We start from the raw sequence: 15,609 nt of genomic DNA on the forward strand, positions 1-15,609 counted from the left end.
ATGCATGTTCTATTTTCCTCTCTGGCCCCCAACCAAGGTCAGGAACAAGTTTAATATAGAACCTAAGTAGCTCAAGAAATGGATTTTTTTGCACATTTCTAAAGGCAAAACAAATACAAGTCATTATTAGACTTGAAAAATATATTGGGGCGACCCAAGAGGTATGAAAGGCAGAGGCTGGGATGAGGGTTCTGCACACAGGACAGGGCTGCTGGTTCCTGAGACAGTGGTCATTGCAAGACCCCTCCCCTCAAATGAAATCCAGGCACAGATCCCCAGCCCCCAACCCAGCAAAAACACCCACCCACTGGCTAACCATCCATGTTCACCTAAAGGACAAGGTGTACACTTTCAAGTTCCTTGGATACCCCTTTTCAGAGGTGAGTTGGCATAAAGCTTTCACTAAAGTAACACTTGGTGTGATATGTCATTCTAAGTCTCCCCTGTGAGGGGTTGGTTCCTGTGTTTTCAGGCTCTTTGGCATGTCCTTCAAAAGGGCACTGGCCAATGCTGATCTCCAAATGCACACACACAGGTACTCTCTCCTAACTCCAATAACCACCAGCAAGTGCCTTTTCTCTTTCTTCCTTCCTTCCTTCCTTCCTTCCTTCCTTCCTTCCTTTTCTTTCTTTCTTTCTTTCTTTCTTTTTTTTTTTTGCAGCACCCAGGATGTGGCCGTGATGTTGCTGCCTCTCAGAGTGGGCCGTACTGGGTGGCCATAAGGGCGCACACTACTACCTACCCAAGAGGACAGGATGGAGGACAACCGAGAGCCACCAACCAGGAGCAAGGCTAACTGGCTCAGCAGTGTGTAGCCATATGGACAGCCCCTGTACAGGGCAATGTATGCTCCAGTGTTATCTACTGAAATAAAACAAACGAACAAATCCCTAGCAGCTCTGATCATTCCATAAAAAGAAATCAACTAGTGAATACCCAATCCAGAATATGAAAGGGAGAATGATTAAGAATCACTGAATGTGGCCTACTGCAGCCAGGTTTTGAATAATTTCTAAAAGGTCAATGTCTTGGTGTGAATGTTGGTGTCTCTTGGAGAACACAGAGAGGAAACAGATTACATAGGAGGTCAGAGACTCCAGACCCACTGCCCAAGTGACGACTATGGTGATGTCCCATCCTCTTTGGAGAGACCCTTCCAGAGCAGGAGCACAGGACAGCAGTGAAACTGTGCTTTGCACGTGTCCACCTTCCAAAAGACCAGATCATTAGCATATTTTGCAGAGAGCAAACAGAAAAGTTTAATTGCCCTTAATTACCCAGTTCAAGAAGGCTCCTAGATAATGGCTCTCAGATTTCTTGCCTGGTATCAATGTAATTTCCCTGACTCGGAATTCATTATATTTCTAACTTGGAAGCAACAGCCTCTCGAAGATGCCTTTCCATAGCAGACGCTGAAGTTCGAAAGCAGGCTGGGCCATCACCACAAAGGTTTCTTGTCTCGAGTCAGATCCTCGGCTTCCACACTGGTCTGGCGGGTTTGGGGGGGGGGGGGCTTGGGGGAAGGGGTGGGGAGGACACACTAGCATATACTTAGAGGAAGGACTAAGACAAGGAATATGTAATCAGAAGCCATCACAATTACAAATGTAAATGAACAGGCAAATGGCGCTGACCTTTGTAGATTGTTAGAGGACTAATTAAGGCAAATCAGGAACTCTGTTCCAACAGAAAAACAAGACAGTGTACACCCTAAGAACTACTCCTGTCCTCTCCATGTAGATGCAAAATGCGAGAGAATCAGACAGTAATCAAACTATGGACGCTTTCCAGTGACAAATATCAAACCATCTCCATGAACAAAAGACAACCACGACTCACTCCTTGCTGTACTGTTAGCAACTGCACGGGTGTCTCTATCTACAAGCACCAGGGAAATGTGAGTCCTGCCATGTGCCTGATGCTCTATCAGACTCCACGTAAGCAGATTCCACCCAGGAAGCAGCCTCAGACCTCAATTATAAACTTTTGGTTATTTTAAAGCTTTAAAAGCTTTAAGAAAAATACTTTTCAAAAACAGAATCGAAGTAATCAAACCAACAGAACCCAATCACGTTATTCCATAAACTCCATTTTTCCCTTTAACGACAGCATACTCTCTTTCGTGGGGATCTGTAGTGATCTCTCTTCATCTGTGCGTTGTTTCCCAAAAGCACACTGAAGTTTACAATCCTATTGTCCATATAGTCCTTATCAGGGAATGTATTTAAGACAGATAAAGTCACATTTCCTGCACTCCTCCATGAGTGCTTTAAATTTCACTCACTCCAATGTGTTTGATGTGCTTTTACATGCAATGTCTTTAGTTAGAAATATGCTGTCCCTATGCCTTCCCCAAGTCCCATGAATAAGATGTAGTAAAAGGAAGAAACAAAGAACGCTGCTATTTGGTTTACAAAAACAATGCCTCAGAATTTTGGACGTGGCTACAGCAAATGTCAGTGCTATGCGAAAAATTACACTGAAATTGCATATAATTCAGCTACTTATAAAAAAAAAAAAGATGTACTTCATATTTTGTATGAAGGGCAGCCTTATGCCAATTCTGAAAAATAAAAACAGAACAAAATAAGAAAGCTGAAGAGAGAACATTTTCTTATTCTCTCAAGCTGCAGGAGTTCAGCAAAACTCCCTGAAAGTTGGTTTGAAAAAATAACCCATCAAGCAAACCCAGTGAGTGCTTCAGTACGGGTCGTCACTGAATCCACATCATTACTCGGCGGGCCCCTACCTCCCGACCCGAGGAATTCACTACCTCGAGCGCCAAAGATGTGTCAGTAAAGGGGGATGCCAGCTTCCACTCCAAACAAAATATGCTCTTAGACTCCAAACAGTTGTTACCTCTGTAAACTGAGTCATCCTCTGATTGCCTCAGATGCCTGGGCTGGCGTATGGACCGGGGAATCCACACAAAGAGATGAGAGACGTCAGGAGTGTCTCCCAACTCACACAAAGTCTTCAATGCAGTTGGGACGCGATCAAGAACCGTTCGATTTTATCTGTGCGAAGAAGTTTGGATATCTAGGACTATATGAAAGAAAAAGTAGTGAAGGCAAGGGTAAGATAGGAAAAAAAAAAAAAAAAGAGGAGGAAGAGAAGGCAGGCAGACAGGAGGACTACAAAGGGCCTCTTGTCTCCTCCAAGCTCAGGGCATTGATAGAGTGAAATTAACTACAGTTTCGCCCGGGAGCCAGAAATGCCTTTTTAATAAGCAAAGAGGGAAGCTGATCCTACACATGACCCACCTACGAGAGCTTTCCATCTTTCAGGAGCTTCTGGTCAACTAAGGCGAAGTAAACAGCCAGTGCCAGCAACTGAGAGACATAACCCAGTGTGTCAGCATATAGCAATGGGCTTTCTCTACCTCTACCTGGTTGTAAGCATGAAAAGACCAAATCCCTACAAAGTCCAGAGATCATTTGGTCTTGCAGAACATACACTCAAGTCAATAACCAAACCAGGCCAGGAGAGACTGGGAGGTGGGGGGAGACCTCACCTGTTTAAGTTACTCCCCTTTCTCTGAGCTGTGTATTTCCAAGTCATTTCTTAAAAGGGAAGGCCCACTGTGTGTGTGTGTGTGTCTGTCTGTCTGTCTGTCTGTCTGCTTGTCTAGTATGGAGGTAAGGGCAACAAGCGTAACCACAAAACTGTCACACTGGGTTAGAGATGATATGATACAGGACATGGCTTGCCCACTGACCTAAGGGTAAAGCCTGACCCCAGGCAGGACCACATGGGGGACAGTAGCCTAATTACTAGCGCACCTCCGAACAACAGAGACTTGGCCCTTTGGTGCAGGGCAGGACCTAGATGGTTTACGTCTGGCCAGGAGGCCTCTCCGGAGGGGGGTTACATGATGGATGACAGAGCTGAACCCTGACCAGGACAACAAAGTGGTGGCAGTGGAGACCTTCAGTGTTTCCTTCTTTGTATTTCCAAATTCACCTGGGTTGGCAGACTATGTGGTGAGCTGGACTGACCAGAAAACATACTGACTTAAGGGAACAGGTAAAATTTGAAAGGCTACGTTTGTCCACCACAATGAAGAAACTCTTCGAGAGTTCTCTCCACCAGCCACAAAAAGGGAAGTCTGGGTACCTGCAGAAGGGGACAGGAGACTGAGCTCAGAGAAGAAAAGAAAGGGATTTCTCCTCTAAAACTTTCTGGTGCGTGGACAGCAGAGGAAAGGAGGGAAGACAGACCACCGGACCACCGTCCTTTAAGGAGATGTTGACAGGAGGCCAGTACAGAAAACCCAGGACAGCACAGCAGTTACAGGGAGCTCAGTCAGAACAAGCAGAGTTCCCAAAAGGTGCTCACAGACTCCCTGAGGCTTCCTCACGCTACATGAATGATGTTTCCGGCTGAAGATTAATGTCCTGACCCTTATGTGAGAGAAGAGAAAATCAGGAATATAGGATCAAGTCTCTGTTGATAAATTCGAAGCTGATGACCTTCGGGGTCTTCGTTCTGAGAGGTCTACAATGTCCCTTTTTTTCCCCTTTCTTTTAAAAAGATTTTAATTATTCATTTGAGAGAGAGAGAGAGCACATGCAGGGGGAGATGCAGAGGGAGAGGGAGAAGTAGGCTCTCCGCTGAGCCAGGAGCCCAACGCAGGCTCGATCCCAGAACCCTGAGATCATGACCCGAGTCAAAGGCAGATGCTTAACCATCTGAGCCACCCAGGTGCCCCCACAATGTCCCTTTTCTTAAAAAACATTCTTTCAAGAAGTTAAAAGCCAATCCCTGGGGGGAGGGAGGATATATTTAAGATGAGTTGTCATAAAGGGGTTTCTGAAAGGGCACCCAGTTCCTTTTAATGTCAGTGTGAATATTACCTAATAATTTGTCCTTTTGTCAGGAGTGAGGAGTACGGACGGAGCCGCGCGGGAGTGGGAGGAGGGTGCAGGGCGGGGAGGGAGGAGGGCGGAGAGCAAAAACATGACTTCAGGCCAAAGACAATACAAAAGGATTTTGAAATACAGAAAGGAAGTCTATCATCGAGACTAAAGTTGCTCATACACTTCAGGGGGAAAAATAACTCCTAATACGCATTAAATGAGAGAAACCCAGAAGGCAATGGTGTAAGAAAGCAATTCCAGAGCGGACTGCATAAATAGAAGTATTACATTATAAAACAGGGAACTGTTTGTTCCAGTCCATAGACCCCGGGTGAAATGGCAGCTGTACACTATTTAGTTTGGGGCACCTCATTAATAAAAAGGGAATTCTGAGTAGAGTGAAAGAAAGAATTGAAAGGCGAAAGGGACCAGCTTTTAATGGAAGATTAAAACAATGACGTGTGCAGAGCTGGCCCCCCCCACCCAAAAACAGAAAGAAAAAGGAAAAAAAAATTAAACAACAAGAACAACAAAAACAAACCCCGAAATAAATAGGTCTACACTCATGGATGGAGGAAGGAGAATCCTGTAAAGTGACTTCACAGCAAAATAATGGGAATGATAGGATCACAGGCCAGAATGTGGAGGACAGGGACCCCCACAGCCAGATGGCAGGAGGGGACAGATGGGTCTTGTGGGTGCTGGCCTCGTCCCTTGCTCCCGAGTGCACACACCAGGCAGAGCAGAAGCCCCGGAGATTACGGTGTGTGAACTTTAACCAGAAGAGGCATCTGAGAAACATACAGGAAAGGACAGTTTTGCAGTGACCCAGAGGTGACCAAAATTATCCTGGTACCCAAGAAATCATCCTGGTTCCCAAAGAAGTGATTCACCCAGCCTGCCAGGAGGACTGGCCTTTCCACAGTGATAATGAAACCGCAGCTACTCCGGCAGAGAGGACACATTCTCCCACTTCAGGATATCTGGTCATTTCATTTATAAGGGGGAAAAAGAGCAAAGGAACAGCTGGGGGATAGGGGCAGGGCACGGGGCACTCTGAGGGGTCTGCGAGGGCTCAGGAGGGACACCTCCAGGAGAGAACGAAGCTCAGAGAGCAACTGATCTGGCGGGGCTTTTGGAGATTAGGAAATGTCTACTCTGGCAGAGGGCCATGAATTAATCATAGGTACCTAGAAAACCAGGGAAAATAAAAAGTTGTACAAGAAGGTAAATGAAATTATAAAACTCTACATGGCTCAGCTGTGATTAATATTTATAGAGTCAGAATAACGAAAACACTGAATATTAATATAACCCCAAATTATTATTTAATCATCATGGAAGATGGAGGGAGGGAAGACTGGGTATGCAGGGGGCTGGGGAGGGTGGTGTAGGGGGTAGAGAGATGGGGTGTGTGTGTGTGTGTGTGTGAGAGAGAGAGAGAGAGAGAGAGTGTAGTTTGGGGTTTCTGCGTGTCAGTCTGTGGGTGTGTGTGAGGAGGACTGTGTGGTTTGTAGAATGGTATACTAGTGAAATCGTCATCTTTCGGAGTAGGAAGCCAACAGAGAATATCTGAAATATAAAAAACATCAAGAAACAGTAGTAGAAGCACATTGAGAAATATGGAAGTAATAAGAGTAACCAAAGAAACAACTGAAAGTTGAAAGATACTGCTCTGGGCAATGGGATGGGGGAGAGGGATGGTCATGCCATTTTTTCATTAGGTTTCCATAACTTGTTGCCCTTAAAAACTACAAAAATGTGGGGCGCCTGGGTGGCTCAGTGGGTTAAGCCGCTGCCTTCGGCTCAGGTCATGATCTCAGGGTCCTGGGATCGAGTCCCGCATCAGGCTTTCTGCTCAGCAGGGAGCCTGCTTCCTCCTCTCTCTCTGCCTGCCTCTCTGCCTACTTGAGATCTCTCTCTGTCAAATAAATAAATAAAATCTTAAAAAAAAAAAAAACTACAAAAATGTGAAATTTGGTAAAAGTAAGATTAAGAACGCCACTGGGCCACTACAGCTCAGTGGCGAAGAGTGCTGCGGGGGATGGGCAGATCAAGGACGGCCCTGAGTCTCCAGTGTGGCCAGCTGGTGTGACGGCGTGCCACCAAGACAGGGGACAGTTGTGAGCTCAGAGTCTACGACGTGGCACCAGCAAGAAATCCAGGGAGCCGTTTGATGTGCATGTGGGAATGCCAGGAGAGCAAAGCTTTCAAAGGCCGGGAGCCAAGGGCCGGGGCCTAATGCCCAGCAGATGTCAGCATGGGAGTGAGGGGGAGGGTAGAATGCGGGACCATGAGCCAGGGACAGGCATGGAAGGATGCTCATGAAAAGCAGGAGGACACAAGAGAAACACATGCTGGGAGCCCAGGATGAGACTGCAATACTTCCAGAAACTTCCTGAGACCACAGGAGGAAAAGGCAGCCTGGCAGGTGGCTACTGGATTGGGTAAATCCAAGGTCAACGGTGACCTCTCAAGGGTAGGTTGATGACGCGAGAGACCGGCTACGGTAAGCTGAGGCATGGACTGGACCGAGGTGTCTGAGACAGGAGCACAGGACAGGAATGGGGGCAGAAAGCAGCAAGGTCCCCCGGAAGGTCCCAACCCTTTGAGGAGAAGCAGGCGGCGTGGGGCCCCGACTCGCAGAACCACCCTCAGACCCAGTGAAAACGTTTACAGCAAGCGCTGCTTGGATCCTCTCTGAAGTTCATTCTTCCACACCGCACTTGAGGCCACAAACCGCCCACTCTTACCACGGAGCAAGACATCATTATGCCTTTGCTTTATGACCCTCTGAAGCAACAAACTGAATGTGGAGTCTAGAACCGGAGGAATCTGGGGACAGGAGACAAAACATCTCCAGGTGTCCGGCTCCCTGAGCAGTGGCCCATGACACCTGAAGAAAAGTGATGCTGAGTTCCTTTAGCTTAACACCAACAACAAAAAAGACAAGAATGCTTGCCACGTTCCCTGCAGAACACAAGGGTCCCCCGGGAGGTCGGTGACAAGACACGCGAGCCGGCAGCAGCCAGCCCCCTGGAGAGGTCCTCCCGGCCCGCGAGACCACTCACCTGGCTCGGTGGAAGGGCACCTGCGGATGGTGAAGATCTGCCCCAGGTCCTCGTCCTCCTCCGGGAGACCCTTCTGCAGCCGCTGCAGCTTCCGCAGGCTCTCGCTGCGCTGGTGCTTCATGGAGCGCACGTGCTGGATGAGGTTGAGCTTGGCCTTGGTGGAATAGTTGCACAGGACGCAGTGGTAGTAGCAGCTCTCGCCCTCCACTCCGCTCTCGTGCTGCTGCAGGTGCTGTGAGGGCAGAGGACAGGGACACGCTGTGGATAAGCTACTCGGAGCCCGCCACCGCCACGCACGCACTCCGGACCGGCCGCAGCCCCGTGCTGAGGCCCCTCGGAGGGGTGGTTCTGTCTCCTCCGATGGACCTTCCTCCAGCAGCTCTTCGAGGACCAGCAGCCGGTGGACTCTCATTCCCATCTCCCCTGAACATCCCCTTCCCTGTGACTTTTCACAGCGCTGCCGCTGTCGGATCAGACCCTCCCCATGTCAGCCAGGTCTTCCTGGCACGATAATCAAAGGATCCCCCTCTCACACTCCAGAGCGTCCTGCTTTATTTAGATCGGGGTTGGCAAACAACGGCCCACAGGCCAAATCCAACCTGCTGCCTTTCTGTAAATAAAGTTCCAACAGAACACAGCCCCAGCCATGGAGCTGCGTTGTCTTGATGGCTGCTTTCAAAGCACCAGAGTCTGGGGTCACTGCGACAGAGGCAACATGGCCCACGAAGCTCCAACGGTTACTATCGGGCCCTTCCCCGAAAAAGTTAGCCACACCCTGCTTTAGGGGGCCGCCAAAGGGTCACCCTCCCTGTACCGAATCCGAGGTCACTAACACAAAGCCAAAGCTGCTGTCTGGCTTTTTCGCAGGAATGACAGGTCAAGTTTTTATATTTAGAAGCACAGTCTATTAAGAGAACCTAAAATTAGATTTTCCTTTGGATTAAAAAAATGACAAAAAAATAAACTTCTCCAGACTGGTTCCCTGTCAACATCTGAAGGTCATTTGGCTTAGTGCATCAGATGGTCAAAATTACACTCTTCGTTGTGTTTGTGTAGACACAGTACTGATTCCAGAACCAGGAGGCCCCACCACTGGCAGAGAATAGGGCAGACACGGGATTAAAGTGAGGGGGAGCAAGAACAGGAGAGGTCACGGAAACAGCGGACCCCAGACTTCCATGTGTAGGAGAAGACTCAGAGATTATCCAAGGACAAAATTCACAAACGTCTTGTGCCTCTCTGAGAATATGATGAAAGCTATGGGCCCGTTTCACTAACTGCTGGGGAAGTGACGTGCTCCTGGTACAGAAAGGCTATCCCTTCCTTACAAATGACCCACTTTAGGAGAAGAGGGTATTTTTCTATTGGCTGCATATAAAGCAGGGGAAACAATCCCAAAACAACTTGAGTCAATGATCCAAAGTAACCCAGCTTGTTAGCGGGAGAGAGAGAGAGAACAGAACCAGGGTCTGTTGTGAAGGAAGGAACTCACATCATGTATCTTCTGTGTTTATGGTATTACCCTCTTTCTCTGTACCCACATCCCCGGACCCCGGAGCCGGGCCCCAGGAGCTACACAGAAGACACAGCAGGTGCCTTGGAAATAATTTGTGTTGTTCTTCTTTCTGACCTGCACTTGTCCCATTCAGGGCCCATGCTTTGAAAACTATTGTTCACCCTGCTTGGAAAGCCTTCTTGTCCAGACTATAATTTGAGACCCGGAGAAGGCAGAGCAACAGTTAGAATGCCGTGCACTCCACCCAATATCAAAAATACCGAGTGGCCCTACCAGCACTTCCTATCAAATGACACAGCTCTGAGGCTCAGGTGCTCACAGGTACACATTTTGTTCACTGGAAAATTATGAAAATCCTAGAAGCACATTTGAGCCTTACTGGAAGAGGAAAAATGAATGCATCAATGGAGTGTTGCAGAAAAATCACTGTGGGTGAGCCAGAGGGGGAGGCCCAGGTTCTCAATCATGTAGACTGGCTAAACCAGTCCATAATAACCCATGCTTTGAGGCCAAGGTATAGGTAAAAATGTGAAGGGCTTCACAGGCACCAACATGAGAATAATCCCTTCTTTTACCCAAAATGGGTGATGTGACACACTCAGAAGCAGAACTTTGCAACAATGTGATACCCCAACCAGAAACAGCCCTCCTACAGCATCCTCACAACTGGAAGGGAACTGAAGCACCAGGGAGCTCAGTGTTAACCGGTAAGGCAACTACAATGACTGGTGATAAAAAGCTACCTTTCCTGAAATAAATTTGAGTTGATTTTTTAAAAAATGGTTTATCCTCAGTTTGCCTGGTCTGAGACAAGGGTCCTTGCAGAGGATTTCAAGAGGAGGGAATACACCAAAGCCCTATTTTCTGAAGGCTCCAACCCTGCGGAGGAGGAGGGTGTAGTGGGCTAGATTTGAAGGAGAAGGATGAGCTTGCCCCATGTTCATTCTCCCTGACTTCTCCACAAGGTTCTCCCCTAAAAAGCCAAGAAGTCGACTAAGATATTCCCGGGAGCAAGGGTTTGGCTTGGGATTAAGAAGCAGGAAACTCTACAAGAGCGCGTACAAGGAAATGTATACCATTGTGTTGGGTCACTGAGACCAAAAGAATTACATTTATTAGAGTTTCAACAACAACTGATGAAATAAAAGATAAGAGAGAAAACAGCCATGGAATCCAAAGCAATAAGTATTATCAAGGGATTTTGGCAATACTATCAACTATGAAATCAGAACAGGAATCACTAAAGCCTTACCCCCAAATTCTCATTACCTTCCTGTGAGACAGGATTTCCTTGCAATAAGGCACTGAATCTTAAACATAAAATTTTAATAGGGATATGAAGATTCCTTTCCAAATGTCTGGAATTTCCAATCTCTGAGCCAGAAGAGAGGATAACATGGCCAAGAAGAGTTGGATGGGAGATGAAATGTCAAATGTCTTTTGTCCTCAAATCCATGGGCTCTTGGGTAAGAGAACTATATAAATCCTGAATTGACATGAACATCATACTGGGGACTCCTGATTTAAATATAGGATGAAAACGTTCCAAAACCACCCTACACTTGAACTCATGGTTGTCAGTGTCAATCTCTCGAGCCATGAAGAGTTCTTCTGTCCGCCATCTGAGAGCCACTCTGGAAGGGAAGTGGACACATGCCACAAACGGTATAGGGAAAGGAGGTGGACAGAGCCAAGGCCTCCCCCCAGATCAGATCCTGGTCTAGGGAATATTTAGTGTCTTCTCTTAGAGGTTTGCACCAAAATTCCCAGCTGGCTTTTGAACTCCAGGCTCATTCTCTAATACACTTAAAAAAAAAAAAAAAAAAAGAAAGAAAGAAAGAGAAAAAAATCCAGAATAAACTATTTCTGGGTTGTCAGGAAACACCTGCTCATAAAGATTATACCCCAACCCAAACTTAGGCTCACAACCTGAGTCTACCCACATGTCAAAGATCCTGATCTTAACCAAATTTTACAAGTTCTCACTCACTCAGTCCTTCTCAAGCTGTCCAACCTGGAGTAAACAGGGACCTTCTCCACACCATCTGGTCATTTCCCGGGTGTTGAGCGGGTCAATGCCCCAACCTGCCGGACAGACACCCTCTCCCTCCCAAGTGGCACTGACTCTATCCCCAGGATTTCACCCCTGGAACCTGCCTCATCAGAAGCAGCAGGAGGGGTGGGGCTGGAGAGACCAGTGAGGGCTCCACCAGGACAGGTCAGCCTAGGACATGCTTTCCCTGCAGAAGAGAGGAGAGGTTTTCATTTGGAGAAGGAGAGAGTATAATTTGTTCCTGACCCAGCTAATTAGAATACCCTCAATTGGGATCCCCATGTATTTAATTAAATTCACTGTAATATATGAAGAATCCACCAAGGCACAAGTCCCAGGGGAACACTCAATAAAGGAGCTGCCTCCTTTCAGAGTTCTTGCTCTGCTCGCCAGGCAGGAAATTTTTCTTCCACACAAATCCTCAACTCTCCAACCCTCTCTCTGTCTAGCATGGAGCCCCCCCTCATCCTTGGGCAGGGGGACCCAGTTACTTTACTTTTTTCACTTCTCTTTACTCTGCATTCAAGATTCTTAGCTGCTTACCTCGATCAGGCTGGGTGTACAGTTTAAAAACGGAAGGAAAGCAACAACTTCAACTGTGCCCTAGTATGCTGTCAGGCGTGCATGGCTCACACAGACCCCAAGAAAACTGGCTGCTATGCCCACTGGGCAAGGTTTGGTTCTGATCCCTTTCTAAGTGTCTGCAACACGTCACATGCTGTCCTAACACACACACACAGAACACGCCCTACGCCCTACCCCAGGGCCTTAACCTGCAGATGATTAAGACTGTGACACTGGTGGCTTGGACGACATGCCATGGGGATATGAGGAGGCCATCCCTTTGGCTTCAAAATCCTTGTTCAGACTATGCCAGCTAGACCCGTGAAAATCACTGGCTTGCTCCAGAGAAACTGCCATCTATCCACAAACTAATAATGACGAAGAAGCATGACCAACTAATAAATCAAGAAAGAAAAATCGACTTAGCTAAAGAATAGTGGCAATTGAGGTCTACCCCAACACACTGGGGCCAGTGACCTATGACCCTTGAACCTGCCCAAGGGGTCCCTTGATTTTCCTCAATGTCACAGGCTGGTTTAAAAAACTACTTGCAAAACACTGGGGGATATGAAGGCAAACGTGTGGTCCTTTCCAGGGAAAGAAGACTTCCACACTTGGCAATACGATTTACTTTCTGAAGGTGCAAAGTACACTGACCTCTAAGAAGGAAATACGTATCCAGTTTGACTCATTCATAGAAGAAGAAGAGCCCAACCATCTCCAACTTCTCCAAATTACCACCGGGCAGCAGGTCACAGACTGTCCTCATCGTGAGCAATTCGGAACTTGACTTACACACACTGGTACCCAGTACTTTATACCGAAAACAAGGGAGTGTGGGCTCACTTGTGCTGCTCAGGGACCTTGTCCCAAACCTCTTTCTGATCTTGGAGTATTTTTTTTTTTTAAAGATTTTATTTATTTATTTGACAGACAGAGATCACAAGTAGGCAGAGAAGCAGGCAGAGAGAGAGAGGAGGAAGCAGGCTCCCTGGTGAGGAGAGAGCCCAGTGTGGGGCTCGATCCCAGGACCCTGGAATCATGACCTGAGCCGAAGGCAGAGGTTTTAACCCACGGAGTCACCCAGGCGCCCCTTGCTAAAGTATTTTTAAAATGCTCATTCCATCTCGGTTTCGCTGGAAGGTGACACCGCAGTACTCGGACATGGAAACATCTAATGCCGCCCATCTTCACTTCTGGGTCTGGCATGCTGGGGGTGGGGGTGGGGGGGGGGAGAAGATCTCAGAAAGGGAAAGCCCTCACTGTTTTAAGAAGCACCTCTGATAATGAGCCTGGCACATAAATCCAAGCTCAAAAAGCAAATTAATAATTAAAAAATAAAGGAGAGCAGAGAAGCCAGCCCACGTTACTTTGTGGGATTCGACCCCATTAATATGTTGCGCTCGTTCTCCCTGGCCAACAACTGGAAGTCAAAGGGAGGAAAAGAGGGCTCTTGTTAAAAATAATTCATCGTGAAAATCAAAAAAATGTGTTCCTGTTACTTGTTTCCCAGGAAAACTAACCAACTTCTGTCAGAGAACATTGATTTCTGTAAATCTGGCGGGGCCTCACTCCTTCCTCCTCCCCAGTGATAGAAACTTCTAACATCTGGTTCTTCATGCATGGAATGCAAAATATTGATTAGGTTTTGTCAAAGCCTTCCCTTTAAAGTAGAAATGGACAAAGTACATTCACACACACACACACACACACACACACACACACACACTCACAAATGAAAACACACCGGACACATAATGAAGCTTCCTCAGGGGAGGAACACCTGTTACTACAAACACACCCTCACCCACCCTCACACACTTTCCCACGCGCGCAACGCAGCTCCCTGGGCAAAGGAAGCTCTGTGATGCGTGGGGTGAAGCGGCTCTCAGGCACCCTACAGAGCAAAGGGGCTGCCCTAGGGGTACCAGCTGCCTCCTGTTGAGCAGAGAATCCCCACAGCAGGCATGCAGAATGAGCCCCAAGGCACCTGCTGATGGGCACGTGAAGTGCACCCAGGCAAGGAAGGGCAGGTGGAAGGGGTCCCCCGATCCATAAAACGGAGGTCCCGGATGGAGCCGGCCACTGTTAAATCGGGCCTCTGGAGGGGAAACTACGAACCGCAGCCTGCCAGGGGCTCCAGCTTCTGCCCTCTGGGCAAGGACTCTGACAATCACTAGCACCTTCCGTGAGAAGTAACAAGAAGATGACGGTCCCGAGTTAGTTAACAAATCCCCCACATGGTAAGATGAACTAAGGAAGGTCTAAGTGGGTGCTGTGCCCGTTCACAACATTCACCGCTGAGAAGACATCCACAGCGACTTGTGATCTTCTCCCTGTAACCCACCCCATAAGGTGGGTAGCCTTTGGCTCCTGTCCTTGGAGAAACCCACAACTCAGAGAGGTCATGTGACTCCCCTCAAGGTCTCACAGAGCATGGAAGAAACAGGACTGGAAGGTAGGGCTTGATGCCAAGTCCACAGCTGTCTCGCTACACGGTGCTGACCGCAGGGGCATTCTGGAACATGAGATTCCCCATGCCTAGGTATTCACCTTGAATGCTTAAAAAAATAAATCGCTGCAGGTGCGAAGTGACTGGGAATGGAGGCAGTTAATTTTTTAATCACTGGTTGTGTTACAGCTTCAAACTTAACGTCACATTCTTAGGAAAGCTTCCAGAAGGTCAACCTAAATATATATGTATTTTCTGTTTAATGTTGGCTTTTCACCCACTCATGCCCTCATCCTTGGCACATGCTAATTTAGTCCTATTTCACTGTCGGAGCCCTGCAGACACCATAAGATACAAGCCCCAACCATGATTTATAAGAGAAAGTGAAAGGAAGTAAAAATGTTCCCTTAGATCAATCCATTTAACGTTACTCTGACCTATTTTCTGGTTTCTAGGCCAGACTCCTTTTGCCCTGGACGAGCCATGAGTGTTCATTCTCTGTATCTGAGCTCCAAGGCCGAAGGCGAGACTTCCCATCCCTGTGTCTTCCCCGCTTCCTGAATGACATCTCCCAATTCAGAAGTCTCAGTGCCAGCATTTCCTTGAGAGACGCACAGCACATTCTCAAAGGAAACTGAAGACGAGAAACCCCAATATGGTCTCTTGTGGGATGATGCTGATGCCTTCACATACTAGATTTTATTCCCCTCTGTTAGGGAAACTCCAGAAAGGAGAGGAAACTTATCAGGTTTGTAGGGGTTCTCCCAAAGGAAGGGGCCCATCAGAGCATGAGGTCATAAACCAAATGAGGGCTAGTTTCCCCGAGGGTCGAATGAGCATCGACACACAGAGCTCAGAAGCTGAAAGAGGTATGTGGTGGCTGAAATCACAATGTGGGTCCCACGAAGCTAACATCAAACTGACCATCCTCCAGAATCTACCAAAAGCTCCTAGGATCTGAAAATCACCCCTTTACTAGGATAATACACCGGTTACAGTAACCTTCCCCATTCATTAGGCTGTTCTTCTTTGCTAGCACTACTTCCCAGCTTTCAAAGATGTCAACTCCCAAACAGAAATAAAGGCCGCCATCT

The 15,609-nt window shown here is 47.5% G+C and overlaps 1 protein-coding gene across 5 annotated transcripts in view; it reads right to left on the bottom strand.

Moving 5' to 3' along the window:
- ZFHX3 (zinc finger homeobox 3) overlaps window positions 1-15,609 on the bottom strand; it is a 246,900-nt gene that overhangs the window by 92,163 nt on the left and 139,128 nt on the right. For all 5 annotated transcript variants that reach the window (XR_014305965.1, XM_082712315.1, XM_082712317.1 and 2 more), the window contains one exon: window positions 7,931-8,162. Coding sequence is in view for 4 of the 5 variants with exons in the window: in XM_082712315.1 (XP_082568441.1) it covers window positions 7,931-8,162 (232 nt within the window). In the remaining variant the exon portion in view is untranslated. The remainder of the gene's footprint in view (window positions 1-7,930; window positions 8,163-15,609) is intronic.

This window comes from Mustela nivalis (assembly GCF_964662115.1).
Source record: "Mustela nivalis genome assembly, chromosome: 18".
Lineage (NCBI taxonomy): Eukaryota > Metazoa > Chordata > Mammalia > Carnivora > Mustelidae > Mustela > Mustela nivalis.